Source organism: Acomys russatus, chromosome X, assembly GCF_903995435.1.
Source record: "Acomys russatus chromosome X, mAcoRus1.1, whole genome shotgun sequence".
Lineage (NCBI taxonomy): Eukaryota > Metazoa > Chordata > Mammalia > Rodentia > Muridae > Acomys > Acomys russatus.
This window is the reverse complement of record NC_067169.1, coordinates 106,755,956-106,781,552: the sequence shown is the minus strand read 5'-3', so window position 1 is coordinate 106,781,552 and position 25,597 is coordinate 106,755,956. Positions and strand designations below refer to the sequence as shown.

The window sequence follows — 25,597 nt, the reverse complement described above, 5'->3', positions numbered from 1 at the left end:
GATACTCTGAATGTTCAATTTTTTTGCTCTGTACTTAGAACTGCCCTAAACAGGGCCTAGAAAGATGGCTCAGTGGCTTAGAGCACTGAGGACCTGGGTTCAATTTGCAGCATCTACATGGAGGTTTACACCATCCATACCTTCAGTTCCAGAGGCTCCAATGATGCCTTCCTGGTGGTCTAGTGGCTAGGACTCAGGGGCTCCAAAGACCTCTTTTGGCCTTCGTGGAAAACACACACACACGCACACACGCACACAGGTAAAACACGCATACATATAAAATACATCTAAACAATGTAAAAGCTGCTATAAACAGTAACGTCTTGGGGTGTAGGCAGTGATAAAGCACTTGACTGGCATACACGAGGCCTGGGCTTAATCTCTAGCACCATAAGGAAAGAGCCTATTAGCAGAACAAGCCCCCTTCAGCTCCCACCAAGCAAACATATTAGAGATGGGCTAACACCTTTTGCCTCCAAGCGACTCCTCTAAGCAGTTTATATCTTGACTTCTCTACCCAATGCATTCTCTAAACCAGTGGGTGCTTTCTCAAGAACAAAACTAGTGGGCCAGGCGTCATAGCACACGCCTTTAATCCTAGCACTCGGGAGGCAGAGGCAGGAGGATTGCTATGAGTTCAAAGGCCAGCTTGGTCTACAAAGCCAGTCCAGGACAGCCAAGATGACAGAGAAACCCTGTCTTGAAAAACAAACAAAACAAAAACAAAGAAATACAAACACAAACAAAAACAAAACTAGTCACTTAGTTCCTTTTGGAGCTATACTCTATCTTCTTGGATCCTGTAACTTTAATAGCGACCTGATGTCCCTCCTACTACTCTACCCACGGCCCCACCGCCTTTGCAGGCCCATCCTTCTACAGCCAACTTTCAACTTGGTAAAGCTGTTTCAAGACCCAGTCTTAGGCCTTCACCTCTTCTGAACCTTCTCCTTAGGCAATTTTCCTCTACAGTCAGATACACTGACCAATGATGGCAAATTTTTATCATTAGCCAAGGTATCTATTCAGTAGCCAAGAATGCTATTAATCCACCCATCCACTTAGCTGATACCGCTACATGGATAGCATGTATACACCTCAAACTTGACCTTCCAAAGCCTAACTCATTAACATTCTCCATAGCCTCTTCCAACTCTACCACTACCTAAATAAATGGCACCATTCAGTAACTGATGTAATTTTATCAGAAACCTTGGTGTCACCTCTGACACCTCTGTCTTATCCTGATTAACCCCCCAAGTTCTATTTCCAAAACAGATGACATGTGTTTCTGGCATTTAATATGAAATAATATTTTACTGAAGATTGGAAAATTAAATTGCTTTATTATAAAAACTATTCTTGGATTTCAGGCTTCACAACAGTTCCTGCTGTATAAGGCTAATGTGACAGGTTAATACAGCTTTATCATCTACTAAGTATCAGAAATATTGAACTGCAGATGGTAAATGTTGAAGAAGCTGTCACAGGTATCAAGTCCTTCGCTCTAGAGACCAATGAAGTATAGTTCCCAGAGAATGCTTGAAATAAAATCCTATAAGTCTACATCATAAATCACAATCAGAAAGTACAAGTTTCCCATCAGAACAAATATAAGTTGTTTCTGACTAAAAAGCCACATTCTCTAAATAGAAAATGTGTCAATACTGGGGCTGGAGAGGTGGCTCATTGGCTCAAAGCACTGACTGCTCTTCTCGGTGACCACAGAGCAGCTTGCAACCCTCCAGAACTCCAGCTTCGGTGGATCCAGAACCACTTTCTGGCCTTCTCCCTGCACAGTAGGCATGCATGCGGTACACAGAGGTACACATAGGCACATAAAAGAAACGTACACCTACAGCAAAGCGAGCCCAGGACGGCCAAGGGTATACACAGAGAAACTCTGTTTTGAAACAAAAACAAAAACAAAACAAAACAACAACAAAAGATTATGCCTTGGGCTGGAGAGATGGCCCAGTGGTTAAGAATGCTGTCTGTTCTTCTAGAGGTCCAGTGTTCAATTCTCAGCAAACACATGGTGGTTCATAACCATCTGTAATGGAATCTGATGTCTTCTTCTGTCATGTACGTGGACACATGCAAATACAACACTCAAAATGCATAAATTAAATAAATAAAAATTTAAAGAAAGATTGCACCTTCAGTTCCAGAATGTAAGTATAAACTTACAGTACATACCAAGGAAACAAAAGGGCCTGGTATTCTATAGAAGTATACCATGAACCCAAAATCAAGCCACTTTGAATTTGTTCATAGGTATGAAATAGAATTAGGACTCTATCACTTAGCAAAAGGCACTCAAAATCATTCCACTCAGGTCTTTGAAAGGTTTCAGGCAGTAGGGGCATCTGCCGTAAGGCTAAAGATGTGAGTTCAATCCTGGATTACACATGACAGAAGGAGAAAACCAATTCCCACAAGTAGTTTTGGTCTCTGTCTCTCTCTCTCCCTCCCCATCTTCCCCCCCCCCCCGCCTCTCTCACACACACACACCTCTAGCCCTAAGTAAATAAATGTTTAAAAAAAACAAACAAAACAACCCACAATTGTTGATTATCTTTTTAAATAGTCTTACTGCAATGGCTTTTCTCTACCACTAGATGGTAGTATTGGCATTAGAAGGCCAGATAATAAAATGGGAGCCAGCTATGTTAATCGGTATATATTAATCATCTTTAATTATCTCAAGTATCCTGTCCAAGTATATTCATATACTTATATTAATCAGGTCATGAATCTTAATCCTCAGCTCTTAACATAGATGGCCACTCTAATCATAAAAGGGCACTGCATAAAACACTGTTAAAATCTTGAAGGAATGGAATAGAAGGAAAGCTTCCTTACCACGGCTCTCTCTTTTTTAATGTAGTGTTTGGGCTAGAACCCAGAGCATCGAGCATGCCCAGCAAGTCACCTACCACTGAGATAAACTGCCAGTCCCTACTTACAACTTTTCACAAAACACTTTTGATTCAGTTCTACAATTGAGGGAAGAAAATAGAAAATTTTCTTTTCTTTCTTTCTTTTGTTTGTTTTTTGTTTCCTTGGGAGTTTTTTCCAGACAGGGTTTCTCTGTGCTAGCCTTGGCTGTCCTGGACTGGCTTTATAGACAAGACTGGCCTTGAACTCACAGCGATTCCCCTTCCTCTGCCTCCCCCCCTCCTCAGTTTTTCCAGACAAGGTTTCTCTGTGTAACAGCTCTGGCTGTCCTAGACTCGCTGTGTAGACCAGGCTGGCCTCAAACTCACAAAGATCCACCTGCCTCTGCCTCCCAAGTGCTGGGGATTAAAGGCGTGCACCACGCTATATGGGCTTTTCAATCACACTTTATAACCTCAAATTATTTTGTTCTTATTGTTTATCCAGTCCATTTCCAACGAGGGCACTGGATTCTTGGAGTTGGAGTCACAGGCAGATGGGAGGGGTCTGATGGGGAGGATGGGAACCAAGTAAGTCCTCTACAATAGCATCGAATGCTCTTAATCTTCAAGCCAGCTCTCAGGCCCTCCACTCTCCTTTTTTAAAAGCACAAAAAAGTTGTAGAAAGATTCATTAATTTTTACTTATGTATATGTGTGCCTGCTTATCTAATGCAATGTTCAATATATATTTAACCGCTATTTTAATTGTACATATTTATGGAATATAGCATAATAACTCAATACATGTATAAAATATGTTATGGCCAAATCATGGTTAGCATGTATATCTACTAAACCATTTCTTTTAAATATATTAATTACCATACAAGTATGATGAATATACAGTATAGAGATATATTAATGCATATCAATTTTCTAAAGATTTATTTCATTATTTTAAGGTGTGTGTGTGTGTGTGTGTGTGTGTGTGTGTGTGTGTGTAGGTGTAGGTGTATGTGAGTACAGGCGCCCATAGAGGCCAGAGGACCTGCCCAGCCCAGCAGACTCCAGGAGCTGCCCAGGATAGGAGTTACGAACTCATTTCAGATCCTCTACAAGGAGGCTTCTTTCTCTCCAGCCCCTAGGTACGTCTTTAAAATGATCAATTTCCAAAGCCCAGCATTGTGGCACATGCCTTTAATCCCAGCACTTTTGGGAGGCAGAGGCAGGTGGACCTCTGTGAGTTCAAGGCCAGCCTGGTCTACATAGTTAACTCCAGGACAGCCTGGGCTACATAATAAAGACTCTTGTCTCAAAAGAATCAACTTCTTAGAATATCAGCATTTGATCTATTTTAATTTTTAAGAGAACAGTCTTAGAAGCTAACAAAAATTTAAAGATTGAGTCCAAACTAAGTGAAAACATGGGATAATCTGAAATTGAATCTAACCCATTTTATACTGTTAGCAAATGTATCAAAACCATCTGTTTGAAACAGTTTGACCTGGGGGCTGAAGAAGGAGCTTCAGTTAAAAGCACTAGCTGTTCTTTCAGAGGACCAAGGTTCAAGTCCTACCACCCACATGGCAACTCACAACAGTCTGTAACTCTAGGTCCAGGATATCTGACATCCTCTCCTGACCTCAACTGGTTCCAGACATGCTCACGGTGTACAGACATCCCTGCAGGCAAAACACCCACACACTTAAAATAGAATACAAATTTTAAAAAGGAAAAAGGAAAAAACAGAAAGAAAATGTTTGACCCAAGTCATATGTGACACCCTCTCCTGACCTCCACTGGCACCAGACATGCTCACAGTGTACAGACATCCCTGCAGGCGAAACACCCACACACTTAGAATAAAAAATTTTTAAAGACAAAGAAAAAGAAAAGATTTGGCTAAAGCCAGAATTCAACTTAAGAAGTAACTGACATATATCTTTTAAAGACCAAATGCAACCTGGCTAACAATATATAAACATGACTAAACAAGTTTTGTTAGTTTAAGTGGAAACAAACTCTAAAATAACTTGATAAGCTTTTATTTTAAATTGAGTTATTTATAAAGATGTGTACTTTTTTCTGGGGCTGTGTTTTTAAACTCCCAGTGGATACACAAAATCATCAATACTACTACATGTGGCTTTCCCCACACATGCCTACTCATGATAAAGTCTCACTTCTAAGTTGGACACAGTAGGACACTGGCAACAATTATTAACATGACATAATATATTGTAAACAAACTGATTTAAAACTTGTTTACTTTTGGAAATTTCCATTTAATATTTTTGGATCAGGACAGCCCAGAAGTAGCTCAAATCATGGAAAGCAAAATCATGGCTAAGGCTACTACAGTGTGTTCAAAATGTGAGCAGACACTGCTGGGCAAAAGGGCATTAGTAGTCCTAGGGTCGCACTGTAACAGCTGATGGAACCACCAGTATGGAGACTGTCACCGTACCATCATTTCTTCCTAATGTGACACATTTCCAATGTGTACTTTATAAGATTTCTGGGGTAAATTTCTCTTTAGAAATTTAGTTCTTTTTCACTATTTACATTAGCTTGCTCTAATAATATCCCCAATTGTAAAGCTATTTAATAATAAGAACTATCTTAAGGGCAAATTTAGTAGACATTAGTCCCTCATGTTTTATTCAGATTTCTTCTTGAAACATAAATTGGCTAATGAAACATACCTTCAGAGTTATGTGCAGTTTTCTTGTGTTTTCGACAATAAACCCTGAGGGGGAAAATACAAAATTATGAACTATGCAAACTAAATTAAATTCCTTTTTCAATTTCCAAAACTGAGCAGCACAATCCACCTATTCATAAGCTGAATTTACTTTTGTAAACCTCACTGTTACAATCCTAAATCATTTCTGTAGCTAGTACATATCAAAACAGCCTTTACAGTGACGATGAAATGCTTTGAGTGCGGGGGGGGGGGGGGGGAGTTTTAAAGCCTGAAGGGAAGGGTGAGTGCTTCAAAACCAAGCAAAAGGAAACAGTTACATGTAAATTCCCTGGGAAGGTTTCTCCCGGATCTGAGCCTTATCATGCAGTGCACAGTGGTAGTGGTATGTCCTATGGCAGGTTTTCACATCACAGCCAATCGTTGCTCCAGGACAATGGCACAAAGAGCACATCTAGAGAGAAACAACAGGACAATATTCAAATAGGATTCTGCTGATCGGACCACAGACAGGCTAGGGACACTCCAGTTTCTGTCAGGAAAAACAAACTGGTTATCGAAAAACTTCTAATTCATGGTATTTTTCTTATTTTGTCTCCTAAAATAATTTGAATAAAATCATTCTGGTGGTACATTTTTTCTTTACTGACAAAATATACAAGATGTTATAAATGGCTGCTATTTCACGGTGGTCAAGAGAACATTTGAAATACTGTAAATCATGGGCCTGAGCTATATATTAATAACAGTATAAAAGAGATAGACTTTGTTAGCAATCCAGAACTTCCTGGATACAATGAGGAAAAGTATCTCATGAGAATTTTTTTCCTTAGAACCCCCACTTAAATCAGAGGACTAATGACATAGCTTACTGGTACACTGCTGTTTCAGTCACAATGCCCTACCACCAGTCCCTAGCAACATCACCAAAATTTTCTAAAATCAAATTTAAATGAAAATGTTTGAGAAAAACTCCCCTATACTACCTGGGAACGGGAGAAAATCAAATGGATGTTAAGCTAGTAGAGAAGATGAAAGAATTATACAGTTGTTTCAATACCTTGAGTTGAGGCTATTTTGTGATCTAACTGATTATACTGTGAAAATATGCTTGTCTGCTTCAAGTTAATCTTACTTACCTTCTGCATTATGAATTCAAGTCAGCAGAAAAAAGAAGTTTCTTTCAACTCAATACATCTTACAATCTGAATTTATTAGATAGTAATTAGCTAGCTCATACTCTATATTTGGAAAACAATTCTTTTCTAAAAGTCCATAAAACTCATTATTAATAGTTTTGGTTCATAAAACACAGTGTACGACTGTACCCAGTGGGCTTTTAATGCGTATGCCATCTCCTAAGCCCTAAGTGCTTTTTGTCTTTGTTTTTCAAGTCAGGGTTTCTCTGTGTAACAGCCCTGGCTGTCCTGGACTCACTTTGTCATCCAGGCTGGCATCAAACTCACAGAGATCGACCTGCCTCTGCCTCCCGAGTGCTGGGACTAAAGGAGTGTGCTACCATGCTCAGCACTGCCAGTGCTCTTAACCTCTAAGCCATCTCTCCAGCCCCCTTACTGAGATTGTAGCTCCAAAAACCAAAACCAAGATCAAATGACAAGCAGACAAACAAAAGATACTTATGATCCTAATGCTTGGGCTACTTGGTCCCTAAGCAATGTTGATGTACTGATGTACCAAGAGGCTAATGTAAGTTTCTCGCATTTCTCTAAGGAAATGAAACACTCAAACTCATTCATGCTATCATTTTGAAAACACTCATGTAAGTAAAAAAAAAAAAAAAAATGCTCTCGATACAGGTACTTCCCAGAAAATGTGAAGGCTACTATCCACTACTGATACATAAGAAAGAACCCTCGTCTTCAAATGAGTACTGAAACTTCAAGTAATTACCATAAAAAGCAGCACTGTGCTGATGGGGAAGAGCAAGGTCACAGAGCACTTGCTCAACACCTGTAAGGCCCTGGGTGCAACCTCCAACTCCACCAAAAGGAAAAAAGATTCGAAATAGAGCCTTCCCAAAGTTTATAGCCCTTGTTCTAGTAGGTGTACTTTGACTTATTTACTGAAAATAGCAGGCATAAACAATTTATGTACAAACACATTTATTGCAGAATTGTTTTGAATAGTCTAAGTTATAAAACAATTAAAGTATGTGTAAATTATATCCATATAGTTGCTCCTTCGGGGAATTTTTAAAAAGATTTTGTTTATTTATTGTATATGATGCTCTATTTGCATGTACACCTGTAGGCCAGAAGAAGGCATCAGATCTCATTATAGATGGTTGTGAGCCACCCTGTGGTTGCCAGGAATTGAACTCAGGACCTCTGGAAGAGCAGACAGTGCTCTTAACCACTGAGCCATCTCTCTTCTTTCAGAGAACAATTTACATTGTAGTCCAAGCTGAACTCAAGATTTGTGATCCTGCAGCCTCAAACTACCAAGTGCTGGAAGGACAGACACGACTAGCATACCCAGTTTCAAAGTAATGGGTCTATATATGCTAAGTAAAAACCAATCCTGAATAGGAAACTCTGTTCATTTCCATCTCAATTATGTTTCTAACATACAGTCTTTAAAAATAGATGGAAGTAAATATAGAAAATGCTGGTTTGCTATCTTTGGTTTTCTTTTTTTGTTTGTTTTGTTTTTTTGAGACAGGGTTTCTGTGTGAAGCCCTGGCTGGGCTGGACTTGCTTTGTAGACCAGGCTGGCCTTGAAATCAAAGACATCCACCTGCCTCTGCCTCCTGAGTGCTGGGGTTAAAGGTGTACACTACCATGCACAGCTTGAATGTTCTTCTTTCTTTCTTTATTTTTTTTCGGTTTTCCGAGACAGGGTTTCTCTGTGCAGCCTTGGCTGTCCTAGACTCGCTTTGTAGATAGACAAGGCTGGCCTCGAACTCACAGCGATCCGCCTGCCTCTGCCTCCCAAGTGCTGGGATTAAAAGTGTGCGCCACCACGCCTGGCTTGAATGGTTTTCTTAATCCTCTGTATTTTGTCTTGCAAAAAGTTATTTTAAAAAGTATCAGGAATAGTGTAGTCAATGCATTCAATGCCTGCCTCTCAACTGAGAATGCAAAGGAAACCAAATATGCAAGCATTTTTGTAGGAGCTATAAATTCACTATAAATTCAGATCTGTCAAAAGAAAGTAGTTTAAGCAGCTATGGTAATAGAAACCAATTTTATAAATAATAATAAGAAGCAACATAGGAAGATCATGTTTTGAAAGAACCAAAAGCTTATTTTGTTATTAGTTCTCTTCAATGAAGAATAGGTCAAATTTTAAAGTAGAAAATACTTATCAAGATTCAGAATAGAGAATTTCTTTGGGGCTTTGGATTTTGAAGGAAGGGTGTTTGGTTTTTTCCTTAATTTTATGTATATGGGTGTTTGTATGGCCCTGGAGGCCAGAATTGGGCATCAGATCCCTTGGAACAGGAGTTACATACACATGGTTGTGAGCTGCCATGTGGGTGCTGGGAATTGAACCAAGGGGCCTCTGTAAAATCATCAAGTGCTCCCAGCCACCGAGCCATCTCTCCAGTCACTTTTTACTTTTTAAGATAAGGGTCCACTATGTAGGTCAGTCCAGCCTTCAACTGACAACTCTCCTGCACTGAATTGTCCCAATAGTCTATGCCGTAGCCCAACCCCCACAAAAAAAGTCTTTTTCCCTGAACTCCTTTGGGACAGCATTCATACCATCTTCATCTGAGCTCTTATAACCTTGCTCCCTATTTAACTGTTTTTCAAAAATAGTTTTTACCTAACCATCCCTTCTCTAGTATTTTGTAGCCCTAGGGAAGGACCTCAGGCATTTATGCATGATAGGCAAGCATTCTCCCACTGAGTATCAACTCCAGCCCTACACTGAATTAATTTGAAAACTAAGTATCCACTCAGGGAGGCAGAGGCTGCTGGATCCCTGTGATTTCCGGGCCAGCCTGGTCTACAAAGTGAGTGCAGGACATTCAGGGCTACACAGAGAAAGGTTCTCTCGAAAAACAAAACAAAACAAAAACAACAATGACGAAAAAGAAAACTAAGTATCCAATACATTTGTTGATTCTAAGGTAATTTAGTTATTGATGATTAGAACATCTTATATCACATTTTTTTTCTCTTCCATGTTTTGTTTGTGTTTTAATTGCAGACTTGGGCTGGCAAGATAGCTCAGCAGGTTAGGGTGCTTGTCTGGTGACCTGAGTTCAATCCCTAAAACCCACAGAAAGGTCAAAGGAGAGAACTGACTCCTCAAAGCTGACCTCTAAGGTATAGGAAAGTGTGCAACGGCACTTACACTTACACTTACACACACACACACACACACACACACACACACACACACACACAGTGTGAAATTGAAGACTTAGGTATTTCTAAAAATAATTATGAACTGGGTGTGAGTATGTGGGTATATGCCTTTAATAGCAGAACTTGGGACAGGTTAGTCTGGGCTGCACTGAGACCCTTACTCAGAACAGTAACTAGAGAGAGAGTTCTGTGGATAAGAACACTAAACCCAGGTTTAGGCCTCAGGATCTACACGGTGGGTGGCTCATAACATACTTCCAGAGGATCCAACACTCTCTTCTGACCTCCAAGGCACTGCACAACACACATACACACTAAACAAATCAAACACACACACAAACAGCTTACAAGCGGTATGATCCAGGGCTGGGAAAAATGAACTTGAGGACAACTCAGTTCAAAGAACACAGAATATAGGGAGGAACAGATTAGCTCTTCTAGAAACAAAATTGAGAGCTTAGAGACAACTGTCATGACTAAAGACGCTGGGAAAGAAGATAGGTGGGTAGAGCCATTTCAGAAAGGCTATGGCAAATAGAAATAAAAGAAAGGCCTTTCTAAAAAGAAAAGAATAGGAATTAGAAAGGAAGGGCGAACCATTGTCCTTAGGGGACTTGGCTGCTGGTAGATTCCCCATACTCCAGTAGTTGGCCTCACACACATGCACAGATGGGCAGCAATAATTGGACTCAGGGGGCTAGTAATAACAAGAGAAAGGCCATGAAGTTATTAGGAGGGTGACAAGGTGAGGGACATCAGAAGTTGGAAGGAGGTGATGGTTGATGCATATGATAAAAACAAATTACATGTATGTATGAAATGTTCAAAAGTTGAAGAAAATTAATTTAGGCATGCACATGCCTTTAATCTCAGCACCAGGGAGGTAGAAGCAGGGCCAGGCAGATGTCTGAGTTCCAAGCCAACTGGGGCTACAAAGTGAGACCCTGTATCAAAAAACCAAAACCACAAACAAAAACCCCAACCATACAAAAAGAGGCAAAATGAGACCCAACCATCACCACCACCACCACCACCACCATCATCACAGCAAGGTATGCGAGATGGACCTAGCACTGGTACCCAGTGTCTGCCCTTACAGAAAGTATCTGTTGTGCAATTTGCCACAGTTTACCACTACTTGTCCTCCAGAAGAAGACTGTCGGCTGCCATCTTCATCATGCTTTCACTGTGTCCCTGGTGCCTTCCAATGTGGGAAAATGGAAACTAATGTGACAGGAACAGGATTATCAAGAACAATGGTGCCCTTTCTCTGCTTTAAAAAAAAAAAGGCTGACCTACCTACCAATACTCTCTTGAGAGCTAATTTCCTTTCCCCCAATGTAGGTATAAATGTTAATTCTCAGTTTACTCTGCTTGTATCTTATTCCATGTTCTTGCTTTAAAGATGCAAAAACATTGTCACTGATTATGCTTTTACCCCACCCCACCCTCACCTCCAGCTTGCTCCCAAAGATGTGAGAAGCCTCAATTATGAATCTCCATCTCCAAAGATGGAGATGCTGTGAAAGGAGGTCCTGTCCTGTCACAGGGAATTGTACAGCCTTTCCACAGTATGCCCAGAAGCAATGGTAACAGTCAGAGGTTCTGCTAGGTTAATGTGGGTTAAGTTGTACCACACAAGCAAGTCCCAAGGAGCTGACCCCAAAGATGAAAGATGAACCAAGTCACACATCAGAGGACACACAGAGAACTCAACAGAGTAAGACGTAGCTAGACTGCCACAAGAAGCAGACATCGAGGCATACCTGGGCTCCAGTCAACTGAACAAGGCCAAGGATGAAACTGAGTCTCTGCAACATCTTAAAGATCAAAAGGAAAAATACTGTTCTCAGTAGCCGTGGGGTGGAAAAGGGAAATGAGGCTGCAAACTTCATGAATAGGCAGAAAAAGAAAGTATTTGCCTTTAGAGCTTGGCTCCATACAGTGCAGCTGGAGCAGAGTGACTCCCAGCACAGACACACTCGCATAGCAGAACAGTGTGGCTAAGTGCATTGGAGACACTCGATTCAGAAAACTGCTCTGAATACAGAGATTGCAAAGGAACATATGAAAAGGAGCCATGGTCCTAAGCCTGCAAGCCAAAGACAAAAGGTGCCCAAAGCACCTAAGGAAAGGGACAGCCAGCCGGGTGTGGTGGCGCACGCCTTTAATCCCAGCACTCGGGAGGCAGAGGCAGGCGGATCGCTGTGAGTTCAAGGCCAGCCTGGTCTCAAAGCAAGTCCAAGACAGTCAAGGCTACAGAGAGAAACACTGCCTCGAAAAACCAACAAAAAAAAAAAGAAAGAAAAAGAGAAAGACCAATGAAAAGTACTGGTTATGTTTTTACCAGAGTAAGAGACTAAACTGAAGCAGCTGACAGAGCCTTAGAAACTGGAGGACAATAAACTCAGCCTATGAAGTTCTTGCCTAACCTAACCCTTTGACCTTATGCTAAGTACTCGCATATCCCAACTTTATCCAATTACCAGAGTCAGGTCTGATAAGAAAAACAGATTCTCCCACTGGTGCACTTGTTTAAATTTTTCTCAGCTGTGGGTCTTTGCAGCTGAGAATACTATGAATTGCCAGGCTGCTTGCTATATTTGATCTGTGAAAAATGCCAAAAACACAGCCACACTCAAGTGAGCAACCAAGAGAGGCCCCCCCAAACCACACAGAAATTATTTGCCATTATTGGTCAGTTGTTTTTGTAGATCTGAGGATGAAGCCAGGGCCTTGAACACGCTGCGCAAACAATCTGCCACTGAGCCATGCCTCCTAAAGCTCTGCTTTTGTATTATTGGCTCTGGTTCTCCTCCATTAGCAAACATAAATGAGATTTATGTGACAAAAGTTACAGTGTTCCCAATTACAAAAATACTAGGCCAAGAAAAAAGATTGCATCTAAATAAATGCATTTTCGCGTTGGCCAAACACAGTTTTCTCCATCGCTGCTTATTCTACTTATTCACCACAAAAGTAAATTGTACTTTAATATAAATTTCAGGTGAAATAACCTACAGACATTAAAATTAACCTGCATGCTATAACTGGCTTTTTAAAAGAATTCCCACTCATACAAATAGATTCATAATGCATGTACACATAGTTACCGAGATGAAGAGAAAAATCTTCTTGGTGAAAATTTACCTCTTTTCCTCCCCAAACACCCTATGGTAAATGTCCTTTGAGCGCACCCTGGCCTACTTCTTGGTCTTGTAAATGCAGCTCAGCAATAACCACTTTTTTTTTTTCTGTATTGCCTTTGATTACAATTAAGCCCAAACAGCTGGGAGAAGCCGTCCAGATTTATTATCTGGCCTTTTATAGAAAAATTGGCCTTGTGGCAGACACCTGTACTACTGAGCACTTGGAAGGTTGGGGCCGAAGAACTGCAAGTTCAATCAATGCCAGTGAGAACCTATCGCACAAAAGCCAAGTGTGCCTGTCTGAAAAGCATCCCTGCTCTGACTTATTAAAGCCGGTAGCATCCACAAGTCACCTAACACCTGCTGCTTCTCTGTACAAAATCCAAGTGGGAGCATTTTGCCCCCATCCAGCCCTTACTAAATGCTAAACAACACACACACACACACACACACACACACACGCGCGCGCGCGCGCATGTCGCACTCATTCAACATTTCCAACCACTCCTCAAAACTCACCCTCCCACCTTTGGCTTCCACTGTCTCACTGTCCTGGTGGAACACATTTCAGAGACCATGTTTTTACCAGAAAAGGTTTTACTCTGTAGCCCCAGCTGGTCTGGAACGCATCCCCTCCTCCTGCCTCAGCCTCCCGAGGGCTGGAATTACAGGTGTGGGTCCTCACACCTGGCTCAGATGCCGTTTTCCACAAAGCCTTCTGACTCCTCAGGTAGATCAATCAGCTGTGGCGCTCTTTCCCAGCTCTCCCCTGGCGTTCTTCATTTCTAAGACAAATTTATTTCATGTCTATATCCAAAGTATCTGGCACAAAGTAGGGATTGGAATATTTCATCAACACACATAAGATAAAATCTAAGGTTTACCTGACAAATACAATGACCAAGAAGAAAACAAAAATACCACCACACTGGCTGAGTGAAGGTTGAAAAGAGACATGAAAATCCTCATGTTTGAGGTCTACACATAATTCTCAACCATACTGAAGAAATCGCCAGGCTAACTTTCTCCACGTGGCTCATTCTACTCCCCTTTCAAACTGCCAGAGCCTCAAACAACACCGCAACACTGAATAGCCAAATCAGGGACGTTTATGTTAGGCCAGGACTTCCACTTTAAACCTAGTCCATTATTAAAGGCGTCCCTGCTTTCGTCTCTCCGGACCCATTCCCTGCTGAGATACAGTGCCCACTTACTTATGAGGACAGTACCGAGCACGAAGAAGACTGAAAGCACTGTGCCAACTGCTTCCATAAGCTTTGCCCTTGTGATTGCTATGCCAGGCAAAGACAACATCGTCTCAACTCTCTTGGAGAAAACAGAGCACCATGGAAGAAAAGGCTTGCCCATGTGTTTACCATGGAAGAAAAGGCTTGCCCATGTGTTCCAACAACAAAGCATGTAGTTCTGTAGTATATGGCAAGAGTCAAGCCTGAGTTGAGCTGGGCCACACACAAAAAGAACTTCTGTGACGCATAGAGGAAGATGAGGCTGGGAAAAGTACAGTAATTCGGGATTTCCCAGTGTCCTGCTGAGGTCTCTGGATACTTTCAAGAGAACATTAGTATTTTTTTTTTTAATCAAGTGGGGGGCGGGGGGAGGGGGTATCAAGCTAATGTCCGAGGACAACTTGCAGGATTAATTGGGTCTCACCTTTCCACCATGTGGTTCCTAGGGCTTGAACTCAGGCCGTCAGGCTTGGGAGCAAGCACCTTTACCAGAGCTGAACCACCTCACAAGCCTGGCCGTAGCTGTTAAAAGTAGTTAAGCAAATACCAGTGGTGTGTTTACCAAAAAACAGTAAGTGGAAAGCTTGAAACAGGGTAGCGTTAAGAAAGAAAAGACAAAGTATGCTGAGAAATAGCCTCCACACACAGATGTGGAAGGAAGGGCTAAAAGTAAGGGATTCTGAAAGAGAATCAGATTTCAGGGCGGAAGGCTATAAATACTGGTTTAGGCAAGTTGCGTTTTACGATGCCTGCAGGACATCTACACAGAGCAGGCAAGCAAACTGCCATCATTATGCTTACTCTCCACAGTACCTGTTACATACACCTTGGCTCCAGAAAATTCCAGTCCACCTTTCCTCATTCTGAGTTGAAATTCTTGTCTGGGATTTAAAAATCCCTGTAACCATTCTTACTCGACTCCAATCTGGTGACTATCTCTAGGAAGAAATCTTGATAAATAGAGAACACTCCTCCCCCCAAAAGAAGGAACATTAGGCACTGTCTATTTAGATCATTAATACAGACACCCTGCCTCTGCAGTGCCACACACTCCCCTGCTACCAAGTAAAGGCTATGGAGAATGAGTTGTCTTATGATCAGAGACTGCACAAACTATCTTCAGGGTAAGAAGAGACCATTTCTACCTAGGATATGTATAGGGTTCTATCCTTACAGGAAGACAATGTCATAGACAGAATATATTAAACAGTAGGAGTCTGAGAATGTACTAAACTCAGCAATGTGTATTAGAAAACTAGCATATTTTTTAAATGTAATTTGGGGTGGAGCAGCTTAAAAAGACAGCTAGCATACACTTGGGGAGGCAGAGGTAAAGGGATCTCTGCGAGTTCAAGGCCAGCCTGGTCTACAAAGTAAGTCTAGGACAGCCAAGGTTACACAGAGAAACTCTGTCTCAAAAAAACAAAACAAAAAATTAATAAAAACAAACAAACAAAAGACAGCTAGTATAACCTGCTGCCTAGGAGATTTGGCCTGGGTTCAAGTCTGAGGGTTGTCATGTGCTAGCTGTATGACCACAAACACTTGGGCTACTTTACTCCTGAGCCCCAGTTTCCTTTTGTGTAAGCCAAGAGTGACTATTCTCTTTTCTTGTACTATGATTGTGTGGATTAATTAGGACCACATTTAAAAATACTTAGCCTAGTCCTTAGCACATGCTGACCATTCAGTGTCAGCTAGTTCTACTACTAGAAAAAGTATAAAACATTCAGGGGAGTTCATAATGTGTGGTGAAAAATCCTCATTTGAACAGGGCAGTTTGGGAATTGTGAAGACAGCCACCGTGTATAGGAAGGATTCTTTTTAAATAATGGAGGGAGGGGACTAAACACCTCTTTAATGGAAACAGACTCAGACTAAAGAGCTTCAAATTCATGGGTGTACTGGAGTTACAGAGGGACGAGTTTCTCAGCTGCATCACTGTTCCTGTTTCACGTGGCTGGAGTAGAGTCGCAATTCCTAAGAGCAGAACAGGGCAGAGGAGTCTTGAGTGACTTACGCAATCTCGCCTGGGGGAAGGAAGGTGAACTACATGACCTCCTGAATTCCTTTCGCATCTGTGATCTATCTGACACAGGTACCAATTAGTAAAAGTAACTATCACTGTAGATCTTAGTGATCTCACAAAGTAGCCTCAGAAAGAACACGTTCTTCAAATTCGAAGCTCAAGCATCTCCTCCAGACAAAGTCAAAAAAGCAAACAAAAAAATATAGCTAGTACAGGGTAAAGGTGTGGTGTCTTTATATGTCTTCAGGAAGAAATCAAAGTCATTATGGGAAAATAAATAACTAAAAACTGCAAAGACGTGGTTTTTTTTCCTCTTCCTATATTATGGGCCTATACATTTAAGATAATGGAAAGGAGACAAGAATGTTCCTACAAAATAGCTTTCCTCTCTGATCCCTAAAGCTGATAAGGATACGAAAAAGTGCCTAAAGCAGTCAGCTGCGGTGATGCACACCTGTGATCCCAGCACTCGGGAGGCAGAAGCAGGCTGACTGTTTTGAGTTTCAGGCCAGCCTGATCTACGAAGTGAGACCAGGAAAACCAGGGCTACATACAGAAACCCTGTATCAAAAAACAAAAACTAAAATTAATTAATTAATTAAAAAAGAAGCCAGGTGGTGGTGGCCCACACCTTTAATCCCAGTACTCGGGAGGCAGAGGCAGGCGGATCTCTGTGAGTTCCAGGCCAGCCTGGTCTACAGAGTGAGCTCTAGGACAGCCAGGGCTACACAGAGAGACCTTGTCTCAAAAAAGAGAGAGAAAAAAAAAGAAAAGAGACTGTGCCAACAGCTACAGGAGCCACACACCTCCATTTCTTGCTCTACTGAGCATTCCCACTTTTGCAAGATTCCCATCCACCCACCGGTACCCGCTCACCTCCAGGCCCAAGTCTGCCCCTCTTCTAGGGGCAAAACACCAGATCCTGACTGAAACCTGCCATGACTGCACCCAGCAGCCGGAAGACTGCTTTCAGGGGTATTCATGACACTTTTCATCTCAAGATGCATATGAATCAGAGCCAGAGCAAAAAGGCTCAGAATCAAATGCCTTAAAAAGCTGACCACGGAAGCCAGTTACTTGGTTTACATGTAGTTTAGATGTATAAAACTACTTTTTATTCTTTCCTATTTTATTTGATTTGTGGTCTTGTTATTGCTTAGACAAATCTACACAGGGAAAAGTAACAAGAACCAAAGTAACAAAAACAAAACACTCAGAAGAACCTAAAAAAAAAAAAAAATTGGTTGCTTGGCAGTGCCTCGTTAAAAAGAAAAGGATATAATGTAAGAAAGAAAAGTGAAAGCTAAGTTATGTCAAAGCCTGGAGGAAAAGTTCAGCAGTCAGAAACATATGAAGACTCAAGTTCTGCCCCCCATTCCCCGCATGCACCTCATGCAACTCGGATAACTGCCTGGAATTCCTGCCCCAGGGACGCCAATGCCTTCTTCAGGCCTCCATGGGTAACTGCACTCATAGAAACACTGCCCTACACAGATGCAAACATATACGGAAGTAAGATAAAAGTAACCTTCGGGGAAAACTGAAGTGGCTATAATGAGATGGCTCAGTAGTTATAGGCAAGTTATGGGCACTTGTTGCTCTTTCAGAAGGTCTAGGTTCCCGGAACCTGCATGGCAGCTCCAACATTAGGGGCATGAGACCCTCTTCTGGCCTGCACAGGCCCCAGTGCACATACACGCATACAAGCAGGCAAACATTCATACACGTGAAATAAAAACAATTTTTTTTTAATTTTAAGTAGTCGTTTCAAAAAATGAAACATATAAATGCTGCTCTCCAATTCACTATATATGTAATTTAAATTCCAACAATTCGGATGACGAATGAAGAAGAAGAGAGTCCAGGCTGCGATACACTCTACTTTTGCAACTATCCCACAATTCAAGATGCCCATGGTAGCAAGTAGCTTTTGAAACAAGTCAGAGCCTGGCATTGGTGTGCAAACTTGAGAAGTGTTGATGAGCCATTCCACCAGCCTATGGTAAAGCTTTCTGCCTTTGATAACAACCTTTTGTCATTGCTGTTTAGTGTGTGATGATAAAACAGCATCTACTGATAGGTGGCGAAAAAGACAAGTAAGCTAATGACTTGTCTAAGATAACATTAATTTGCCTGTGGCAATTATATAGAGGGAGGCTATATGGCTGGAGGTATAGTATGGTAGTATCTTTGTGTCTTTGAGGCTGTGGGTTCAGTCTCAAGCACCCAAAACAATTTGCTCTCATGACTTGTCTGCCTAGCACGCGTTCATTAGTCTTCAAGGGCATTAGCAGGATCTTATTTTTATCTATCCAGAACAACCACAGAGGCAGCTCCCATTTATCAAGGTTTAACTATGTGCTGAGCACCACACTAGTCCTGTATATTCTCTTTTAATCCTCACAATAACTCTGTGAGACAAGTATGCTCGTTATCCAAGTATGCTCGTTATCCGTGTATAAGAATACATGGCTTAGGGGAGTAAATAACTTGCTCAGGGTCACCCACTTAGTGACAGAACTGGGATTCAAGCCCAAGCCTATTACTATTTCTGGGCTTTTAACCCTCAATATTATTCCACTCACGAGATCAGGAGCAATTCGACTTATTTATAGCACACTACACCTGGGCGGGAGAGAAATTAACACCCCAGTTTATAACATTCAAAAGAAAAATAGTTCTTAATAGTAAAACTTATACCAAGTTCTGGTATTTTCTTTACAAACAGGTTCAAATGAATTAAATCTCAACTCAATGTAGCAACATGGACAGGTGTGTCCTTCTGCTTCATGTAACACTGAATTCTTCTATTTCAGTATCAGGGCCAATACTATACCTGGTCTGACTACAGGAGGCATGTCAATTGGTGCAGGTTTTAACACATAAAGAAGAAGAAGGCTTCTTACTTGTACTGACAAAGAATAAACGAAGCAACAAGGTTTACAACACCACTTTCAGGTAAAGAGTATTCTCTTATTGCATCTGAATTTGTTTTACGGACCAGGAAATAAAAACATGATATTCTGGTTTCTTAAAAAAATAAATAAATAAATAAGATAGGCATATTACAGTTATATGAAGCAAAATAAAGCCATCAAAGGGGAAAAAATCACGTAAGAACAGACTCTTTTCTATTATTATATACAGTTTAGGGCTGAGATGATAAGTTCACAGTTAAGACTGCACCACAACAATGGATATCATTTCAATAAAAGGCTCAAGCAAGAAGAACAGTCAAATGAAAGGAAATCTTTCAATCATTTAAGTATTGTGCAGTAAGTTGTGTGTTGTAAATACCAACTGAGATGACGCTACTTTTCCCAAGGAGCAATATATCATCTTTCCAATCTGGTTACTGGTGGTGAAGATAACTACAGGAACATAACTCTAGCGCAGCTTCGGAAAACCTCCTGGAAAATTCACCAAAAGTTATCCAAAGTCATAAACGCTGTGTCATATAACCAAACCACAGAACAATAATTTGTTAGCAAGAGGTATCATTTTCCTGCTGAGCCACTGTCAACTTAGTTTGTGATGACCCACACTAACTTTATGATGAAAAGGGAAGACATACCAGAATTATGAAAAATACATTTGAATGAAGATTCTAAATATGACACATGCAAATTAAGTAAACTGCTCATTTTTTAAGTGATCACAGCCTTTAAGAAGATTTTCCTTTTGAGAAGAGATATTTCAAAAGATATTGATTCACTCCTTTTTGTTCAGTTGTAAACAAATCAAGCTTTGAATTTTACTGGCTAGAAAATAAAAAGAGCCCACAATTTAAAATTATATGAAATGTACAAAGTAATACACTTTAAAATAAGTAATTTCCTTCTTGTGAGTTTAAAATAAATTTATGTTCAAGAGGCAGAAATACCAACTTACCAGCTTTGTGCCTCTTTTAATTTCCTTTTGGACATCTTCAATAGAAAATCCACCAAGACTCTCATTATCGGAATGTGATGACACCAAAGCAGAAGAAAAAAGCTATAAATAACATTTGAAAAAATTAAGTTTTATATATAACTACATCAAGACAATGAATAGGATATTAAACTTAAATGATTATCTATTAAAATGACATTGCAGTGTCAAACCATTTAAAATTTTAACAGTGGTTTTGCTTTCATATTCAGTAACGAATATGTGATTAAGATTCTTTCTCAAGAATGGTTTTGAGATGTCTTGATTGATGCCAATATACTCACCATGCACTTATGGTGTGCTGCCACCTTCTGGTTTTCAGATACTAGTAACTGTCCACATTCCTTGTCTCTATTTGACTTACAAAAGCCACATTTGCGCTGTCTTGTGGACCCTTTTTTCTGTTCAATTGAGCTTGACATGATTTTTCAATTGCTTATAGAATGCCACTTTAAGCCTCAAGAAATGCTACAGAGAATAAGAATGGCAAAAAATTGGTCAATTTCATTTAAAAATTAGCTTATATATAGCCACACAAGTAGTTTAATGCCCGACCTATGTTTTAATATAGTTACTTAAATATTAGTATAGATAAATATTTAAAACCCAAGATTCCTTCCACATATAATACAAGAAAGGGAAGAAGAGAGAAAATAATCAAGTCTAGGGTAATTGAGAGAAATCAAAATAAATTCCAGTTATAAAGTATGTGAAATAAAATTACTTTCATGTGCTAAGAATGCATAACACAGCTACTAGGTACATGGTGCACGGCTATCTCAGCACTTAGGAGGTTCAGGCAAAAGATCCTGAGAACGGGCCAGCTTGGGCCACAGGTGAGTCTGAGACCTCTATGGGTTACAAAGTGACACCCCCCACCTCAAAAACATACAGACAACAACAACAAAAAAAAATCATAAGATTAAATCATCATCAACTAGTACAATTCAAAATTTTAAAAATATTCTTCAAATATAGGTAGATGTCTATCAAGAAAACAATGATAAAGATCTAAGCGCAATTTAAAACTACAAAATATTGAGAACTGATTCCTTTAACCGCTTAATTTCTTTCCAGTTCACATACTGATAACGCATTAAAAGTAAAGTTAAGCAGAACTTTGAAACAATTGTTTTTAAAACTCGAAATAGTTCAAATTTAAGGAAATCGTGTTTATGACCTCAGATTCTTGCTATTCTCTTCCTTTTTCATGTAATGAAATAATAAAGCTTCTAATATTGTACCATTTAATGCAGTCTTTAGGACCCCAATGTTTACTAAACCATTTTATTTGACTGAGATTTATCCCAAGTCTGTTTATTAAAAGCCAAACTGACAGTGGTGCCTACATGCAGCGACTTCCGTACGGAAGCTAGCAATGCTGTGCAGTGGAAGGGAAATTCTTCTGAATGAGCCTTGCGTTTGATCAGATTATAATTATAGGTTGTACAGTCAAACCAAAAAAGGGAAGAAAAGCTGTAACATAGAAGTCTACAGATTTGGATCCTCGTTCTCAGCACAGACCATTTAATGCCATCACTCAACAAATTTCAAATCAGTGTTTTGATTTGTGTAATTCTCCCAATTACTGGGAATAAGCAGCCCAGACCCAGGTTACCATAATAGGCATTACAATCAATAGAATCTCAAACTTCTGTCTTCCAGTTGCCTTATTACATTATTGCCATTTTTATATATTTAAACATTTTTCATGACATTGTGTTTAGAGACTTGGCTCACTAACTCAGTCGGTAGCTCTCTGAGAAGCACCTCCTCAGCAGCAGTAGCAGCAAGGTGATGCAGTATCTACAACCACTCAGAGCTCTTCATCACGATGGGACAGAATAGGAAACCACAAAGAAAACATTTCTTCTCATTAATTTATATCCAGACTTCGCTTTTGAACAAGACTTCAAAGGTCTTGCCATCTCTGCTTTGACGGTTTAACAAACTCTTAATGCTATCTATAATTTTAAATAACTCGGTCTCCCAAATGCCACGGGTACTTCTCAATAGTGCTGATTTCAGAATACTGGCTATAAACTGTGAAACTGATTGAAAACAGGCAGCAAATCTTTTAGCATTAAAAAAAAAAAAAAAAAGGGCAGCAGAGAAACAAAAGAAACAAAAGGGGAAGTGTGTTTGCATTTGCTCAGGCAAGTATGTGTCCAGTTGCTTTATGAAAAATATAGCTGCTCCAGTTTTTAGAGCTATGCAAAAACACCAAGATTCATAAATACCACCCAGATCTGCCACTGGCGGTCTAAATGAGTTTTCTTTACTATCAGGCAATGAATAATAGGCACTGTGAAGTCATCATGATGTCCTCAGCATTTCTCCAGATCATCCAGGCCAGCTGAAAGGATGGTACATTATAAATCTAATCTTCACCGACGTCTTTAATGTGCCATTTCTATACAATCCTAGCGCCCATTTTTTTTGGGGGGGAAAAAAAAAGGCTTAAGATAAGTAAAATTCCTGAAGGAAAAATCATTCTTTATTCCCAAAATTGATTCTGAAATGGTACACCCCATTTCTATCCTTATTGCTTCTTTTCATTAATAAACAGTACTGTTTTCATCTTAATTTTCAGAACCTCCTTTTCTAGATATTTAAAGATTCCAAAATCTAAGAGAACAACAATAAAAAGATATACATAATTTTGCATTGTAAAATATTAATATATTTCTTGGTAATTTATATTTTATTTGTAGAGTGAATAGAAACACACAAATGTGCAACAAATGATTAAAATTTTGCCCCGCTATGCAATGACTAATTGGATTTTTCCACTAAAATTCAAATAATGCATGTGTGCATAGCTTGCTGATTTTTTACATCTGCCTTATAAAACATGCAGCAGCGGAGACCATCATGGAAACAATGACGCCTAGCAAAACTGTCTATCATCAAAATACAGATTTTTATCTACTGCTGTCACATTTGTGGTCTCCCGGTTAAGCAGACTAAGGACATTCAAGCATCGTTACTATAGGATTCATAATCATCTACCTCTATTTAGCCCTTTCGTTTTAATTTAAAGGATTTTCAAGAGTAGGCAAAGCTCAAAGTTCAATACTCTACCCCGGCAAGGAGGCCTTTCCCTTCAAAGAAAGGTAACATTATTGATAATGTCTAAAGCTAAAAGAGACAACAGTTTATCTTTATGGGTAACACTGTTTAAATGTCTGAAAAAAATATAAGAGCTGAAACAATGAATTCAGTCCCGATTTTCCAAGATGCTGTGATGCATCGAGGTAGAAATCACCTGGACGACCAAGGAGGGCATTTCAAAGCCAACTGGAGAGCTCATTCAAGGCTGGTATCTGAAAAGAACATTTTCCACAGGAAAACAAACAAAACAAAACAAAAACTGCAGTTCCGGAAGATGAAAAACCTTCCGCATGCAAGCCAGTTCAAATTTACAGATATAAGTGTGATCCTTCAAAGATAACACTGCCTTTCTGTCAGGAAAGTTACAGTGGAGAGAAATAAATTAATAAGAGATGTACCGGAAGGACACCTGAATTGGGTTGCACGATATTATTACATGCTTCGCACTGCTTTTTTTGCGGTTATTCAAAAGGAAACTAAAGGAATTTTCCAGTTGTTTCAAGCCAAAGGGTAGTGAAAAAAATTTTTAACTGTATGAATAAGACCTGATATTACGTAGGAACCAGAGAAAAATTAAAGGCTTTTCAAAGATCAAAAGATTTGTTTTCACGTTCACGCAGAATATCGAAACGAATAGAAATTGCAAAAGGACGCCGTGGGGTTCGCCATGTAATAAAGGACCAGACACGTAACTCAGCGGATCCTCTCCGTTATTTATTCCCCAATCACACACTACACTCCTAGATCTCCCTCTAACCAAGGTGCTGGATAAACTCGAAAAAGTATCTTCCTTTCCAACACTTCAGCAGGTTCCTTTCAGACAGAAAGTCGGGGTTCCCCCTCCTGATTGTCCTTGGCCAGGTCTCTGGAATTCAGGAAAATATCACCATAGCACTTTCCTCACACCCCTTCTTCCCCCAGGAGTTCGTCCTCTAAGGACCTTACTCCAAAGCATCTCCTTATCCATCACTTTCACCGGATTCCCCTCACCCGGGAGTTTTTCTTTTTCTCCCCTTCATTCCGCGGAGCTCGCCCTCATGCCATCCTAACCATTTTTGTCTCTTACACTTCGAAACCAGGAGTCACCCTCCTTACCCCAAGATGATCTAAGCAACAGCACAGTTTTTTGTTTTTTTTTTTTTTAACCCTCAGCCCAGTTTTTCCCTCCTCCGATGTGAAGCCCCCCTCCCCCGAAGTCCAGGCTGCCGCCTAGCTTGTCCCCCCAGCGCCCCAGAGGCACTAGGTCGCCAGACTCTGTAGCGAGCACCGACTGCGCGCGGCGCCTCTGGGGGTCCCTGACAATGAAGGAGACCACCGCGAGTCGTCGTCGTCGTCGTCCCCCCCCCAACAACGGGCAGGGGCGGCGGCCTGGCCACCGCCATCCTCCTCGTCTTCTCCCGCCAGACAGAGAATGGGGGGCCCCTGGCTCCGGCGGGGAACTCACCAGTAGGGAAAACGGACAGGCGACGGGAGGGCAGCGCCCACGAGGGGAGACTAGGAAGGCGGGCGTCGGTTCTCCCGCACTGCCGAAGAGCGGGGCTCTGCCGCCGGGGGTTGTTTCCTTTCATTCGAGGAGAGACGGCTCGCCGAGCGCCCTTACGTTGCCTCCCTCCGTACGCACACGACCCACATAACGTTAAGACGTCTCCAGCGCGCCGGGAACTCTGATTGGCCACCGAACTGGGGCGGTTGAAGCCGCCGAAGTAGAGCGCAAGCGCATGGACCAGCCCCTCGAAAGGCTTTGGGGCGACGGCCCCGCCTCCAGCTCGCGCGCGTCCCTTCTATTCTCCGCTCTGCTGCTTGCTGAGGCTTTAGGGGCAGGATCGGAGGAGACCGAGAAAGAGATTTGAAGAGAAAGCTGGGCACTGGAAAGAGAAGGCGCTAGGTTGAGGCCAGAAAACCTGGGACCAGGTCCTGGTTAACCGGTTTTCCAATGACTCAAATGCACAGGCCTTAGCCCTTGCACTTGTTCACCGAGGCCTTTTTACATCCATTATTTCATTGTACAGTCCTGGCATCCCTGTGGGTCCTCCTTTCGCCTGATTTCACTGCCAGCAAAGGCAGAGCTCTCAGAGCAATTTTCCCGTTTGGATAGCAGACTTAGGGCCAATCGTTTTAATCACCCAACCTTATATTGTTTTTTGTGGTTTTTTTCGGGGCGGGGGGCGTCTTGGAAACGAGGATAAAACACCTCCCAAGTTT

At 41.0% G+C, this 25,597-nt stretch overlaps 1 protein-coding gene across 2 annotated transcripts in view; it reads right to left on the bottom strand.

Annotated features, from left to right (window-relative positions):
* Phf6 (PHD finger protein 6) overlaps nt 1-25,025 on the bottom strand; it is a 41,207-nt gene extending 16,182 nt beyond the window's left edge. Inside the window, exons 1-5 of one of the 2 annotated variants that reach the window (XM_051140847.1) lie at nt 24,840-25,025; nt 20,566-20,749; nt 20,243-20,344; nt 5,907-6,040; nt 5,588-5,631 (exon numbers count right to left, since the gene is read on the bottom strand). In XM_051140847.1, coding sequence (XP_050996804.1) covers nt 5,588-5,631; nt 5,907-6,040; nt 20,243-20,344; nt 20,566-20,703 — 418 coding nt within the window. In that variant the 5' untranslated portion in view covers nt 20,704-20,749; nt 24,840-25,025. The remainder of the gene's footprint in view (nt 1-5,587; nt 5,632-5,906; nt 6,041-20,242; nt 20,345-20,565; nt 20,750-24,839) is intronic. The other variant, XM_051140848.1, reaches the window with a different exon arrangement.
* Nucleotides 25,026-25,597: the final 572 nt, after the last annotated feature.